The following is a 14,656-nucleotide window of genomic DNA, read 5'->3' on the forward strand; positions in this document are numbered from 1 at the left end:
CTTTTATGTTAAAAAACACATTATTTCTGTTCAACAATGTTTCTTTGCTTTGACTAGGTCAATGGTGATAAAATAAAAATGCAGACACTGAAAATCAGTATGCTTTTGAAATGAACATATTATAAATGACATTCTTTATATATTGAGTCCATTAGTAGACTATGTCACAACTAAAAACAAAAATACTAAAAGAAGGTAACAATAATGTGTATAAATTGAAATACTTTCCGTTTCAAAATTAGTGATAACATTCCTTTCCAATTAACGAGCTTTCCAGTATAAGATACAAAACATAAGATATAAAAATACCAGACATCATTAGCCATGCATTTTCAAATACCTTCTTAACAATAAAATACACAAAAAATTCAATAACTTCTGGTCCATGTTCTGACATTTATATTGGAGAGCTTAATTTTCCAATGAAGCTCTTTAATATAAAGTAAGAATCAACTGACTTTTAACCAGATCAGAAAGAAACAGACAGAACCTATTTGCATTTGGATGGGCTCAGCTGTGGTTTGCCATAGTCATGTGTAGCCCAGAAGAGTTCTCTCCAGTCTGAGCAACCTTTTTGCAAATAGGACTTTATTTCCAAACAGGGTATAAAACCAACTGTGGCCAAAATGAAATTCCAGAGAAGGGAGCTGCCGCTTTTCCTCCATTTCAATAGGACACGTTAGCTTAGCCTGAAAGTCAACTATTTCTATACATGCAACACATTCTTGGGGCAGGCCACAACCTCTATAACTATGTGAGTTTAGGGCTCAGGACTTGCTGAATCGCAAGCCAAGAGACAATCTAATCAACATGACAAACCACCCAAGAGTCCCTGGTGCATTTGACAGTGACAGCACCGCTCCCCTCATTCTGATACCCTTCCCACACCCCTCCCAGTCTCATAAAGCGACACATTTCACCCTCCTGCTGCGCTCCTCACTTCCTACAAGTGCCTGGGGCTTGAAGCAGCGGTGGTAGAAGACCTAGCATTTAGCTAACAGTTTTAGAAAAGAGCAGAAAAAAGGTGGGATACAAGGGCAGGCATCCCTTTCCCAGGACATGCCAGCTCTCCCTCTTAATTACTAAGCCAGAAACCCATGGAAAGAAGACAATACAGGGCTATCTTCCCACTCACACAAACGCGAAGGTTAATAGATATTATTTTTTAGTTCTCTGACACACAAAACAATTTTAAATCATGCCCAAATATTCATTTAATAGGGCACATAATTTTCCCCTCAGTTGGGTTGGTTGTGTATGGCATTGGTAATGCAATAGGAAAAGGTCCATTTTTAAAAACTGTGCTGCAGTTCTCAGACCTCTCATAAGCACACCCACGATTTGGGAATATCTAGATGATTGTAAAAACGGTTTTTGCCTTACCAAGGACTACAGAAAACCACTGGAAGTTGTTGGCCTTCTCACCCCTGAGACCCTCAAACTATACTGCTCAGCATGCAGCCATTCCCCAGGGTGAGGACCCTGAGTTAGTCCAGGACCCTATCCCAGCCCTGTCTCCAGGGACCTGAGGCCTGACCTTACACCTGGCCACGGTGACTGGCTCTGAGGTATCCTCTAGTGAGCAAAAGTGACCAATCCCATTAAAACTCAAGAGATTTAGATAGAAATGGCTCTCACTGAAATTGTGGAGTCAGCCACTTAGATCTTCCTGCTAATATCCTTGTAAAGGGGGTAGAGAAATGGCAAGGAGACAGGTGAAAGGAAGCATGGTCCCTGGCTTAGACGGTGGCCCCACAGCCTGTCCCAGACACAGGTGATGTAGTCAACCAGGCAGCAGGAACTGGCTCAGCAGAGAAATGTCAGGTACTGCAGGAGTCACCAAAGGCCATGCTTTCCCCTGACACCCGTGTGAAGGGGGAGATGCAAGTGCAGTTTTAGAGACTCCCAGTCCTGGAACGTCTCCCCCGAGGTGGCTTCGGGTGTTCCATCAGGATGCGTGTAGGCCAGATGACTTTCCAACATTAGGTTTAGGCTCTTCTTAATCACGTTGCTCTCGTTCACTCCGTGCATCCGGGCTGCACACCTTGCTGGGGGTGGATACCCAGAAAATCTGAGAACTGAGCTAGTCCCCTCTCCCGAGTGCCCTTGAATGTCTCCACCCTCCAGCAGCAAAGGCCCCAGACGGAGAGAGACGGTGGCAATCATTGGGGTGGCAATCATTGGTTCTCCTAGGGAAGAAAGAACCCCAAAGGCACAGCGAAGTCCCCGTTAGCATATGCAGTTCCATCTCCGGGAGAAAGGGCGCCGCGGACGCCCAGCTCAGCTGCTGCCCCGGGAGCTGGGGGACCAGGCTCCACGTCTGGGGGCTCGGACCCTCCTGTAGGTGGGGACACGGCCCAGCGAGTTCTCAGGCGGCTCCTTCCCGACGCTGCCCACTGCCCAGCGCGCCCCAGCTGTGGCTCCCCGCTGAGGGTCTGCTGGGGCCCTGGGGCCCCACTGGGGCAGGGCCGGCCGGTGCTCCGCGTCTGTCACCGGGTTCAGGGGAGGACCGCGCTCTGGCGAGCAGCGGGGGACACGGGGGGCGGGTGCTCGGCGGGCGCCCCTCTCGTCGGTCAGCGCCCACGTCCGGCAGGAGCCCTATGGAGCAGCCGCGCTTTTTAAACCAGTTTCTTTCTCTTTAAAGGGAAGTTGCCAAGGATGCAGAAGGAAATGAAGATGGTCAAAGACGAGGACGGGCGTGTCAACTCGGGTGTGAAGAGGGCCCCCCCTTTCCCCCACTGCCTGCAGCCCGCGGCTTCCCGGGGGAAGGCGCCCCCAAAGCACCCCTTCCCAGAAGCTCTGCGGGGGCCCTTCTCCCAGTTCCGCTATGAGCCGCCCCCCGGGGACCTGGAGGGGTTCCCGGGCGCCTCGGAAGGCGGGGGGTCTCGGAAGCGGAAGAGCGTGCCCACCAAGATGCCCCACGCCCTCGCGGCCCAAGAGGCCGCCCTCGCCCTGCGCCCCGAGGACGGCCGAGGCCACGCGCCCCTGGACTTCCCTCTGCTGTTCCCGCAGCCCCCGCGCCCCAAGTACGACTCGCAGATGATCGACCTGTGCAACGTGGGCTTCCAGTTCTACCGCGCGCTGGAGCACCTGGGGGGCAAGCCCGTCAAGCAGGAGCCCGCGAAGCCCAGCGCGCTGTGGCCGCCGGCGCCCGCGCCCTTCCTGCCCGCGCCCTACCCCTACTACCCCAAGGTGCCGCCGGGGCTGCTGTTCCCCTTCTTCGTGCCCCCCGCCTCGCCCTTCCCCTTCGGCCGACACGCCTTCCTGCCCAAGCAGCCGGCGGGCGCGCCGGGGCCGCGCAAGGCGGAGGCGCGCGCGAGCGAGGAGCCGCGGCCCAAGGTGGAGCGCGTGGACGTGAACGTGCAGATCGACGACAGCTACTACGTGGACGTGGGCGGCGCGCAGAAGCGCTGGCAGTGCCCCAGCTGCGAGAAGTCCTACACCTCCAAGTACAACCTGGTGACGCACATCCTGGGCCACAGCGGCATCAAGCCGCACGCGTGCAGCCGCTGCGGGAAGCTCTTCAAGCAGCTCAGCCACCTGCACACCCACATGCTCACGCACCAGGGCACGCGGCCGCACAAGTGCCAGGTGTGCCACAAGGCCTTCACGCAGACCAGCCACCTGAAGCGCCACATGATGCAGCACAGCGAGGTGAAGCCGCACAACTGCCGCGTGTGCGGCCGCGGGTTCGCCTACCCCAGCGAGCTCAAGGCCCACGAGGCCAAGCACGCCAGCGGGCGCGAGAACATCTGCGTGGAGTGCGGCCTCGACTTCCCCACCCTGGCGCAGCTGAAGAGGCACCTCACCACGCACCGCGGGCCCATCCAGTACAGCTGCTCCGAGTGCGACAAGACCTTCCAGTACCCGAGCCAGCTGCAGAACCACATGATGAAGCACAAGGACATCCGGCCCTACATCTGCTCCGAGTGCGGCATGGAGTTCGTGCAGCCCCACCACCTCAAGCAGCACTCCCTCACCCACAAGGTGCTGCGGGCCGGGGCGGGGGGGGGGGGGGTCAGGGGTCAGGGCCAGGGCCAGGAGTCAGGGCCAGGGCCAGGAGTCAGGGCCAGGGCCAGGAGTCAGGGCCAGGGCTGCTCCCCACCTTGGACGGCAGGAGCCGTGTAACCCGGGCAGAGGCTCTCCGGCCTGAGCCCTGGCGGCCTCTTCACCTTGAAATGAGAAACCAGCAATCAAGTGCTTGCCCACCTGGCCTCCCAGAGCCTGAGACGGGCCTAGAAATAAATGACTTCGGCTTGGAGAAGAGGGTGGGAAGGAGGAAGGAAGCAGCAGGCCTGGGTGCTCTTGCTGCTTAGTTTCCTAGAATTTCTAAAATTCTGTCTCTGGAAATTTCATCCAGGGCGCTAGCATGAGTGTGTCATAGGGTTCCATCTACCTGAGACCGGCTCTGTGCCTGAGATACAGTAATCAGAGCCTTTTTCTGGAGAATTCTCTTGGTCTCTTGCTGCCAAGGCAGTGGCTGCATTTCCGGCTGTTTTCTCCCTTAACTTCTTCATAGGCAGGTGGCTCTGGGGGAGCAGGCTGCCTTTAGCCGGGACTGTGTTCTCCTGGTGGAGCCCCTGCCTAGTTGACTGCAGTGCCACCTGGATGGTATCGTAGGAGGCCTGAGAGAGCATCCTTATATGGTTGGGTTTTGTCTTCCCTGGGCTCAGGTTTTCAAGGATAAATCCAGGTCCAGGGGTCTTAGTTCAGCTGACTTTGTAACCAAAGCTCTGGAGTCATTCAGGATGAACTAAAACAAGGCCCCAGTGGTGTCCCAAAATCGTACTCAGCTGAGCTCACTTGGGGCTGCTTTGAGCTTCTGAGAGGGGAGGTTTGCCCCACCGACCTTTACCCTCACACCTTTGACCTCAAGTGGTTTCCTTGGCAGGAGATACTTCCCGTGAGCCAGAATTTCTAAAACATTCTTTAGTTTTTAAAGGTCAATGGAGGACTTTGCCCAGTCAAGATACCACTTATGTTCTTCCATAATGGGTCCCATTGGGTAGGTTAGGACAAAGCATACGCATTTCTGGCTCTGCTGCAGAGATGAAATGTGTGGCTGCCTCGTGGACTCTGCAGACAGCTCCTGCCCTGCACAAAGCACCTGTAGATAACATCCAGAGAAAGGATGCTGGATGTTAGGAACCATCAACATAGAAACTAGACAGATTTGGCCACCAAAGGGATCATTTGCTGATTCATGGGGGTCCTACATGTGTGGAAAGGGAATCAAAGGTGCATTTTGATTACAGGTATCATTACTCCAAAATTGCAAATGCAGCACTGAGGCATGGGGAGGTCACCCAGAATCTCTGACTCCAGCACCTGCGCTCTTGAACACTACTGTCAAGACTTCCTTTTCCTCATCCCCTCCTCTCCCCTCCCCTCCCCTCCCGCTCCCGCAGGCTCTCCCACTGTGATTTCACTGATCCTTTTAGAGACACAGCAGCTTCCTGTGTTCCCCAAAGTTGTGTCCAGGCTCCCATTCACTTGGGTGGTAGGCCAGCCCACATGTGAATTTTACTTTGGACACAGAATTCTCTTTAGAGAATTCCAAAATCAGTGATAAGGAGATACTTCTCCTTGGTTCCAGCACAACTGGGTCACAGCCAAGTGTAGAGACAATCTTGAGAAGAAAAATGCTGAAGTACATTTTACAAGCCATCAAGAAAATAGTTTCATTAATTTTATATTTTAAACTCACTGTTTGAATATGCAACATATTTTAAAAATTCATCTTCTTAGGAGGGCAATAAAATTGAGATCCCTTCATTAGCATAAATCCATACTCATCTGTAGTAATCTAGACTAGGGAGCATTCCAGCTAGAAAGAGCCCCCAGGTTCTTATGGCTCACCTCTTCATCCTTAGGTGAGGAAGCTTCAACAGGAAAGGCCCCATGACTTAAGTTTTGCAGCCAGTAAGTGGCTGGGCAGAGACTAGAACTCATCATTTAGTGCCATGGGATCACCAAAACTGAGGAATGGTACTTTCTTATCATGTCCCAAATTAAAGAACTGGAAATACCAGCAGAGAGAGAGTCAGAGCTAAGCATGGAACCCCTCCCTCCATAGATCACTAGGTATACCAGCCAATATGGGATTTATAAAGTAACATTGTTAGCTAAGCAACTTGCTCTAAACCTGCATTGACCTTAGTTTTAATGCCATGGTTCTCTAAGTTTTCCTCCCAAAAAGTCATTCTGGGTCAAGATCCCTTGCAAAGGCCTTTGCAGGGAAGCACTGGTTAGTCAGGATTTGCTAATACTCTGTTCATGCTGCGAGTCCCTGGATGTGCTTTCAACTGAGCGTCATCGATCCTTAAGTTATTCATTCAAACACTTCACCGCCACCTGCAAGGAAATAGAAAATCTCCTTTGGTCCCGTTTTCTTACTCAGAAAGCTATTCTCTGCCAAATTTCGTTATAGGTTGGAAGCTGGCTTAGAGGAGGTTTTATACCCAAATCACACAGAGGTCACTGTGACCTATGGGAACCCAGGGGACCATCTCAAAAAGTGATTATCCAGTTGTAATTTATTGAAGTGTGGATATGAGTTGTTCTGGGACTTTCAAGTCCATTAGTGAGAACTCAAGATATGGGAAATGATATCAGTTTAGGAGGTTTATTTTTCTTCATTATCATGAAAGCCGGGTTATAGACTCGTTTCTCATATCATTCCACAGTGCTCTTACCCAAATCCTGTCAATCCTCGAGAACTGTTACTACAGAATTAGCCCCAGCAGAAGCAAAGACAACAAAAGTATTAGCTTTCCTTTTCTCTAACTTTATGTAGTTTATGATTTTCAGAAGAAAAAAGATTATGTAATCAATATTTTTCAAGAAAATAGCGACTTAACAAGGCTAAAGCCACACCGTTTGGAACTAAACATGTATCAGCAAGCTCTTCACGGACTTAAGTGGCAGAGAGAAAAACAAAGACCATGACCCTGATGACAGCACGTTACCTGCTAACCACAGTTGTTTTGAATCTTGCCTCCCTCCAGGGCGTGAAGGAGCACAAGTGTGGGATTTGCGGGCGGGAGTTCACTCTGCTGGCCAACATGAAGAGACACGTGCTGATCCACACCAACATCCGCGCCTACCAGTGTCACCTCTGCTACAAGAGTTTTGTGCAGAAACAGACCCTCAAGGCACACATGATCGTCCACTCTGACGTGAAGCCTTTCAAATGCAAGGTGGGCAGGGGGCCCTGGGAGAGTGCAGAAAGGAAGGACTCGGGGGGTTGTGCAGATGCCCAATGGGGAAGTCTCCAGGGAACCTTCTACTCCGCTTTGTCGGGCCCACTGAAGCTCAGAGTAGGTCCATGGCCAACCCCATGCTCATCTGCTGCTCTTTCCCTCTTTCCACCACACCTATGGTCACACCAACCCTCAGCTGGGCCCTGTTTGTCTCACTGTGGTGTCAGTGCCCACAGGTGGAGGCAGCCAGGAGGGGAAGGTCTGAGGGTGGAAGGCCTATTTGGGGAATGAGGTTGTTAAAGGGTGAAGGCGATGTGGAGAGCTCCTGTTCTAGAAAGGAGCGATCCAGTGTAGCCCTCTCCCTATACAAGCCAATGAGTAGAATACAGAAAGGAGTCAGAGAAGCTTCTAGCCCTGCCCCACTCCCATCCCACTCCTCCCCTCCTGCCCCCTTGGCGCTTGGGCTGAGTGGTGTGATTTGAGGGCAGGTCTTCAGAGAGGATGGCAGCGATTCTGAGGGCTAGCCTTCAGAGGGCCTCCGCAATGCTGCTTGGGGCCAAGGGATGACTGTGGGCACAGTCATCTGAAGCATTTCTCATTTATTCCTAAGGACCACGGAGCATCTTTGTTAAAGTCTCTGTGTTACATTAACTTGGCGGAATTTTTATTTCATCAGCTGAGATAATGGGTGACCTGGAGATTTGTAAAACCAAGGCACTGACTGGTGTCACTCAGAAATGCTCGGGCTCTCCAGGCTGTCCCCTCCCAACATTGTTTCCCTTCTAAGAGGAAAAGGAATCCTGCTCAGAATTGAGTAGTTTCATTCAAGGAATGTACTGGCAAGGGTCATCCAGGTCTTGAGGAGAGGGATGAGGGGAAGAGGAGGGAAATCACCACGTCAGTATTGTTAGAGCCTTTCCGTTTGAAATGGAAGTTTCCCTTCTCTCTGTTACTGCATGTCCGATGGGGTCCAAATGACATTCTCAGTCGATCCATATTTCTGAAGTAAGGTGTCCTGCTCCCAGGGCTGTTCCTGCCTTAGAGCCCCTGCAGCATTTCTCCCACTTGAAGGAACCCCCTGTGAAGCTGACTTCTTTCCTGTGTTGAACACTCCTGGACGGGGTGAGAAGGGTCAGGAACCAGAGCTTCCCTAGACCTGTGTGGGCATTCTTCGGAGGTGGGGGAGGGAGATTTCTCCCTCCAGCCCTTTTCCTGCCACCCACTTGTGTTTCCCCTCCTTTCCTTCAAGTTCCAATGGTTTGAAAGTCAATTTATGTCCATCTTGAGTCATCTGAGCTGAAGAGGGAGGAAGCTGCATGTAGGACCTGGTGCAAAAGGAAAATGTGAGGCCCTTTGTTCAAATGTTATAAAGAGTTTAAAATGGTAAAAGCAGGACTCGTGCCAGACTCAGGACCCTTCTGAGTTTGGAGTCCCGTGTGACTGCCCAGATTGCACACACACCCACTAAGCTGGCCTTGCTGAGTGAGTCAATGGACGTCACAGACCAACTCTTCTCCCTCTCTCTCTCTCTCTCTCTCTCTAGGTACTTCTTTGATTTCCTACCCACATCACTGAGCCCTTTGACCCCTTCACTTTTAATAGAGCTGTTCCTGCGTGCCAGAGTTTCCTGTCTGCTACAATTGAGATGCAAGCAGGAGCTCTTTTCTATTCTTCATTCCTTGTGTTGAGTTTACTATTCGACTTTGAGCACATAGTGTATTTTTTATCTTAACTAGTGGTAGAGAGCACATAAAGTTGATAAAATATGGAGGGAGAGCCATTGCATAGTTAGAAGTCCCCCCAAAATTCACACCTGTCCAGTCCAACCAATTCCCACCTCCCTCATCAATTCAGGTCCAGTAGCAGTGGTTAAACCAGGCAGAAAACATCTCTGAAACTGAAAGATATGTCAGGGGTAAGAGCCAATATAGGACAAGGGCTTGCAGGCTATGTGTGATTTGGGGGCACAGAGACAGTCCTGTTTCTCTATATCAAGGGCCTCAGAGGAGCCTGGAGGATTTCATGGCCCAAGTGGTATCTGAGGATTTTGACACCATTTGGTCTGTGCTCTGGCACCAGTGCATAGAAGACTGTACAATGCCATACAACTTGGGCCCAGTAATGCAGTGAGCCAGCCTAGCTTGATGGTTCAGGCCTCCCTTCATGAGCAACTTCCCCCTCCTCCTTCACCCCAATGACAGTGCACCATACATGGTTCAAGGGTGGCTGATGGTCAACTTTATGGTTCAAAAACTCATCCTGACCTCTCCTGAGTGTGTGTTAGACTCTCTGGATGTCTGTTGACACCGTAAGAGAGGGGCTTATAGCATAAAATGCCAGCTCTGAAACGATGCACAGTTTATGCTCTCCAAGGGGAGGCGGGCCTGGAGCAGGAACTGGACTGGTATCTTCAGAGTCACTTCTTCCTGGGAGGTGGGGTAGATTCTCTCAGCAGCTATAAGTCAGGGGGCTGCGTAGGAGAGTGCATATATCTTTAGAACAAAGAATTGGATGTTAAAGGGTTTAAAAAAAAAAAAAAATCAAACTTAGGTGGCCCTTCTCCATTCTTAGACATTTCTGACACAAGAACAGGTGTCAGTCACCTTGAACAAGAGCTCTCTGTCTCCTGGAAACTGCCAGAAGCATACTGCCAGGTTCTTCCTCTATTTGTTCCCATCTCCCTGCAAAGTGCCACCCTACTCAGTGTCCTCTTCCAACTGGCACCCTCTTCACTTCAAAGAAATGTCATGTCTGAGTTTACAGGCTATGTAATCAGCCTCTGTGTGTTGGAAAACTAGCTCCAGATGCCATTGTGAAATGGGCCACCTTGAGATGGCGTCCTGTGGACTTTGCTTCCCATCTGTATTGTGCTGGATTCTTGGAAGTCTGGCCCTGGGTGGAGCCTGCTGGGAGCTGGGAAAGGAATGGAGGGCCGTTAGCTCATTGCTATGCAGTCCATAGCCATCAGAGGAGTGGCTGACAGGCTCCATAGCGATGGTGGAGAACAGGCCCAGACAGCTAAATCAAGGCTTTATCGTGGTAAGAGGACAGACTTATTCCCTTCACAGGATTGGCATGGCTGGAAAAAAAGGCAGGCCTTGCTCCAGCCACACTCTGAGAGAGCTCTGTTTCCTTCACCCCAAACCTTGCAAAAAAAAAAAAAAGAGAGAGAGAGAGATTCTTTAAGTAGATTCTAATTTCTTGGGACTCTCACCACTAAAAGTCCTTCCTAAAATAAACCCCTCCCCCTGTTGCAACATGAACTGGTTCTCTCGGGCCCATGCTCAGTGGAAACAGCTGTCCATAGCAAGCAGTGAAGTTTGCTCGCTGGGGGATTTAGCGTTAACAATAGAATGGAAAATTAGAGGAGAAGAAAGGTTTCCATTCTATGTTTCTTTTTCTTTCCTTATAAAATATTACTGCCCTTCGGGGCTCTTTTGCTATTGGCTCGGCTTCTGGACTGCTTGCTCTCGGAGCCAGCTGGAGCTTCTCCAGGGGCCTGCGCCTGTGCACTTAAGCCGTGTTTCAGAACGACGCTTCCCAGATTCTGCGTAAGCACGCGGGGTCGACTTGGATGCTATCCTTGTAGCGGCCACACTCCATAAAAGCAAAGAACCAGCTGCCGTCTTTGGGAAACCTGTCCAGGAAAAGCAGCCATCCAGAATTTCCGGGACAAATTCTCCTTTGAGATGGGTGAAACCGGGAGCTGCCTAAGTTATGAATCACCAGGTCATCTGCAGCCTGGGCTGAAGCAGAGGCCTGAAGGCCGAGGGCAGAGCTGGTAGAAGAGGGCGAGGTCTCCTTGAAAAGGGTCCCCACCGCCTCGACCAAACAGGCTCCGTCTTCCCCTCCAGCTCTTGGATGCCATGTAGGGGAAAAACCATGTGGGGACTCTTAGGGGCTCCGTACTTGTAACCAAGGTTCTCAGGCTGGCATTGAGGGGGTTAAGGCAGTGACCAGATAGCAGCCTTTTGGCAGCAAAGCCCTCCTCAGCAGAAGGAAGGATATAGCTGTATGAACTGCCTGCTTAACAATGCCTCACATGTCCCCAGGGGCCCGCCTGCAAATAGATTTCATCTTGCTTTCTCTTGTACTTTTCAAAGCTTCCTGTTTTCTCACGGCCCTTTTGGACAGTTTACAGTCTCTCTCTCCCTCCCTCCCTCTGTCTCCCTTTGAGGAAAGGAACACCCTTCTTATTAAGAGAGAGGGAGAGGAATGTAAGGGAAGGCAGTTGAGCGGAGGCCCTTCTCCTGGGCTGCAGGCTGCAGCTCTTTGACCTTTCCTCTCAGAATAGGAAAACACAGGCTTCCTGGCGCATCTCGGTCCTCAGGTTCAGATAGGCTAGCTGGGCAAAGCGCCGTGGCTCTTCTTGGCGTTGTGGGCCTCTGGCCCCAGCCCAGCAACTGCCCGCTGCTGTCACCTTGTCTCTGCACAGAGCCGCCTTGACTTCTGGGTGGCTCTGGCTGTCAGCATTGTTGCTGGGGCCCATGGGAAGTTGCCTGAGATGTCTTCAGGCCCTGGACCAGGAGGGAAGAGGCACCAGGAAGCTGGAGTTTGGAGCTCCTGTGAAGATGAGGAACAGGGCACCTGCCAGCTGTTTAAAGGGCTAGGATCAGGGAGCCAGATAATGGGCCTCCCAAAACCTGCAGTCCAAGATGAATCTTCTCTTTCCATCCACTTACCCCAGTGCAGGGTCAGGCACAACTGCTTCCATTTCTATTATGCCTCAAGTAGCCTGGCAGGTATTTACTCAAAGAATTCCTCACTTCTTTCAATATTCCCTCCAAATAATTTGGTTTAAAAAGACAGCACCCTCATCTTTGACGATCTCTCTATTTCTGGAATGTACGAGTCTACTATGTACATGATAATGATAGTAATAAAAGCTCATATTTATTGAGCTCTGTTGGCCATGCCCTCTACATGAATGACCTCATTTGATCTTTATAACAGCTGCCCTAAGAAACTATTATTATCATCGACATTTTAGAGAAGAGAAAATGGAGCCAGTTCTCTCTCCCTCTGGGGTCTTACCATCACCTCTCTGCTCTGCCATCTCAAAGCCTAATGATCCATGCAACCCACTTTTAAAAGACAGTTCAAAAACACTCATTCCAAATTTCTATTAATGTTGAGGTCCACCTACTTCTTTAAAAAGTAGGCTTAAAAGTGGCCATCCATGGAAAAGCTGAGATTTAATGTCAGGCTCACTAATATCCCTCATTAGAGAAACTGAGAGTTCAAGAGAGGTGGACTGGTTGAGATGACCACCTGCAAGATGAACCCTGAGTTCTCACCACTCCAGCAGCTTCCTGTGCCAATATCTGCCCATATTTTAATCTTCTCAGACCTGGGCAGGAGATGATTCAGCAAGTATTGACTTGAGCAAGCTCTTAGCCTCACATGCCAGGATAAAAGGGGGCTGCTTTTCTCAGAAGAAGAAACTAGGGTTTTGGTGCTCCTGTCAACCTTTCTTGTTCCTTCCTGTCTCACTCCCTTCCTCTACTACAGTGATTATGCTTGGAACTCATGTCTCAAACCCCACCAAGGGCTCCATCTTTAATTGACACGATCTTCTTTCCCTGGCCCCCCTTCACTTACAGTGACTGAGAGGCCTCTCTCTGAACCTCACAGACACAAAATACCTCCATACACTCCTGTATTGTCACGTGAGGACAATCATCTGAGAAAGAGGAAGAGGCCAGTGTTCTAGACAATAACCAAGGGCTTTGTGGCAGGGTCAGAGGCTGAGAGGAGGAAGCTAATGGTGCCTCAGATGTGAATGGCATCCAAGTACCTTGGGTCCTGAGTTAATTGTCTTTGTTCTTCTACTACTGAGGATTTTGGTTTACAAGTGAGTGTGTATAGAGTTATATACACTATAGTGGGGAAAGGAAGACAGTTGGTGATGGCTGCTTTTTGGAGTTTTTGTGTGGGGTAGTGATATTTTCCTGACTTGCTTTTCATTTCCCCAACCAAATACTTAGGTATTTATTAAGTGTTACTATGTGTGTACCCCTTTGCTTGATACTGAGGTTAGCCACAAAGGCAAGGAAGGTAGCCCTTGCATTTCTGAAGATGATCTCAAGACCTTTCTATGCCCCAAACATTTTTTAAAGTTGACACTCCTCCACTAAGCCCTGGGAAAGCTCTCCATTGGCTGGCCCAGTAAGCTACTGTAAACCATGAAGGATACCTCTGGAATAAAAAAATTAAATTTTACCAACAGCACGAAAATCAGTCTCCTTTCCCAATCACACATCAGATAATGTAGCTTACCAGCCATGTCCCACAGTGGACCTTCCTTGAAGCCACAGGCCTTGACTTCAGGGGACACTATCATTTTAATGTCTCAGTGTTCCCATGTAGCATTGAAATGTCCCAGGAAGTTCAGTAGAGAATGAATTGAGCCAGGAAAAAAACACATTAGAATAGAAAAAAAACACTGAGCTATGATAAAGTGTCATAAAGGTTGTTTGTCTAAGGCTGAGGAAGATTCTGGAAAATGCCCAGTGGTAGCCACTGTGATGTGTGCTCACCTCTGTGTGTGAGGCGGAAAGAGGGATGAGGGGGAAGGGAAGTGGGACCTTGAAGCAGGTGAATTACAGGCTCTGCTCTGACCCCAAAGTTACAGCAGCTGTGGCAGCAACAGCAGTGGATTATTATCACAGCAGTGACAGTGACCTTGTCTGTAGTCCAAGACTGTGTGAAGTGTCTAAAAATGTTTAATGAAAAGACTTTATTCTTTTTTTTTTAAATATATCTTTATTGATTTCAGAGAGAGGAAGGGAGAGGGAGAGAGAGATAGAAACATCAAGGATGAGAGAGTCATTGATCGGCTGCCTCCTGCACGCCCCCGACTGGGGATCGAGCCCGCAACCCGGGCATGTGCCCTGACCGGGAATCAAACCCCAATCGCCTAGATCCCAGGTCGATGCTCAACTGCTCAGCCACGCCCAGCTGGGCCCTTGTGTCAAAACAAAACATAGGGCACTCTACAGATTCTTCATGGTTAGGCTACAATTCCATCTCCTTTATAAGACCCTGTTGGACCAGTCCAGCTTCTAATATCTTGGCAACCATTAGATAACAACTAAAAGTGGAATTTTGCCCTTCATGGGATCCATGTGCAGAAGGCACTCATCTTGTCTTTTCAGTTCTCTCTGTTGGCCTGTAGGACCGTGAGACCCATTTAGGCTTGAACTAGTGCAGTAGCTTAATTAATCCTGCAGCCTCCAGCTCCTCTCTCCCTACATGTTTTGTTGTGGGGAGAAAGGAAGACGGGAGCTAATTTTTCTGTTTTCGGTCTTCTGCTGCAGGATCACTCCAAATAATCAGGAACCAAATGAAATGTACTTTTTCTAAAATGATCCATGACTGGAAATATCTAATACAGAATCTTTAAATTCAAAGCTTTTTTTTCTCTTTAGCCAGAATGGAGAACTGCATAAACT

General features: G+C 49.8%; 1 protein-coding gene across 1 annotated transcript in view; it reads left to right on the forward strand.

Moving 5' to 3' along the window:
- ZNF366 (zinc finger protein 366) overlaps positions 1-14,656 on the forward strand; it is a 62,024-nt gene that overhangs the window by 38,686 nt on the left and 8,682 nt on the right. The window contains exons 2-3 of the mRNA XM_081133863.1: positions 2,645-3,987; positions 7,008-7,199. Coding sequence (XP_080989989.1) covers positions 2,659-3,987; positions 7,008-7,199 — 1,521 coding nt within the window. The 5' untranslated portion in view covers positions 2,645-2,658. The remainder of the gene's footprint in view (positions 1-2,644; positions 3,988-7,007; positions 7,200-14,656) is intronic.

This window comes from Miniopterus schreibersii (assembly GCF_964146895.1).
Source record: "Miniopterus schreibersii genome assembly, chromosome: 3".
NCBI classification, from domain to species: Eukaryota; Metazoa; Chordata; class Mammalia; order Chiroptera; family Miniopteridae; genus Miniopterus; species Miniopterus schreibersii.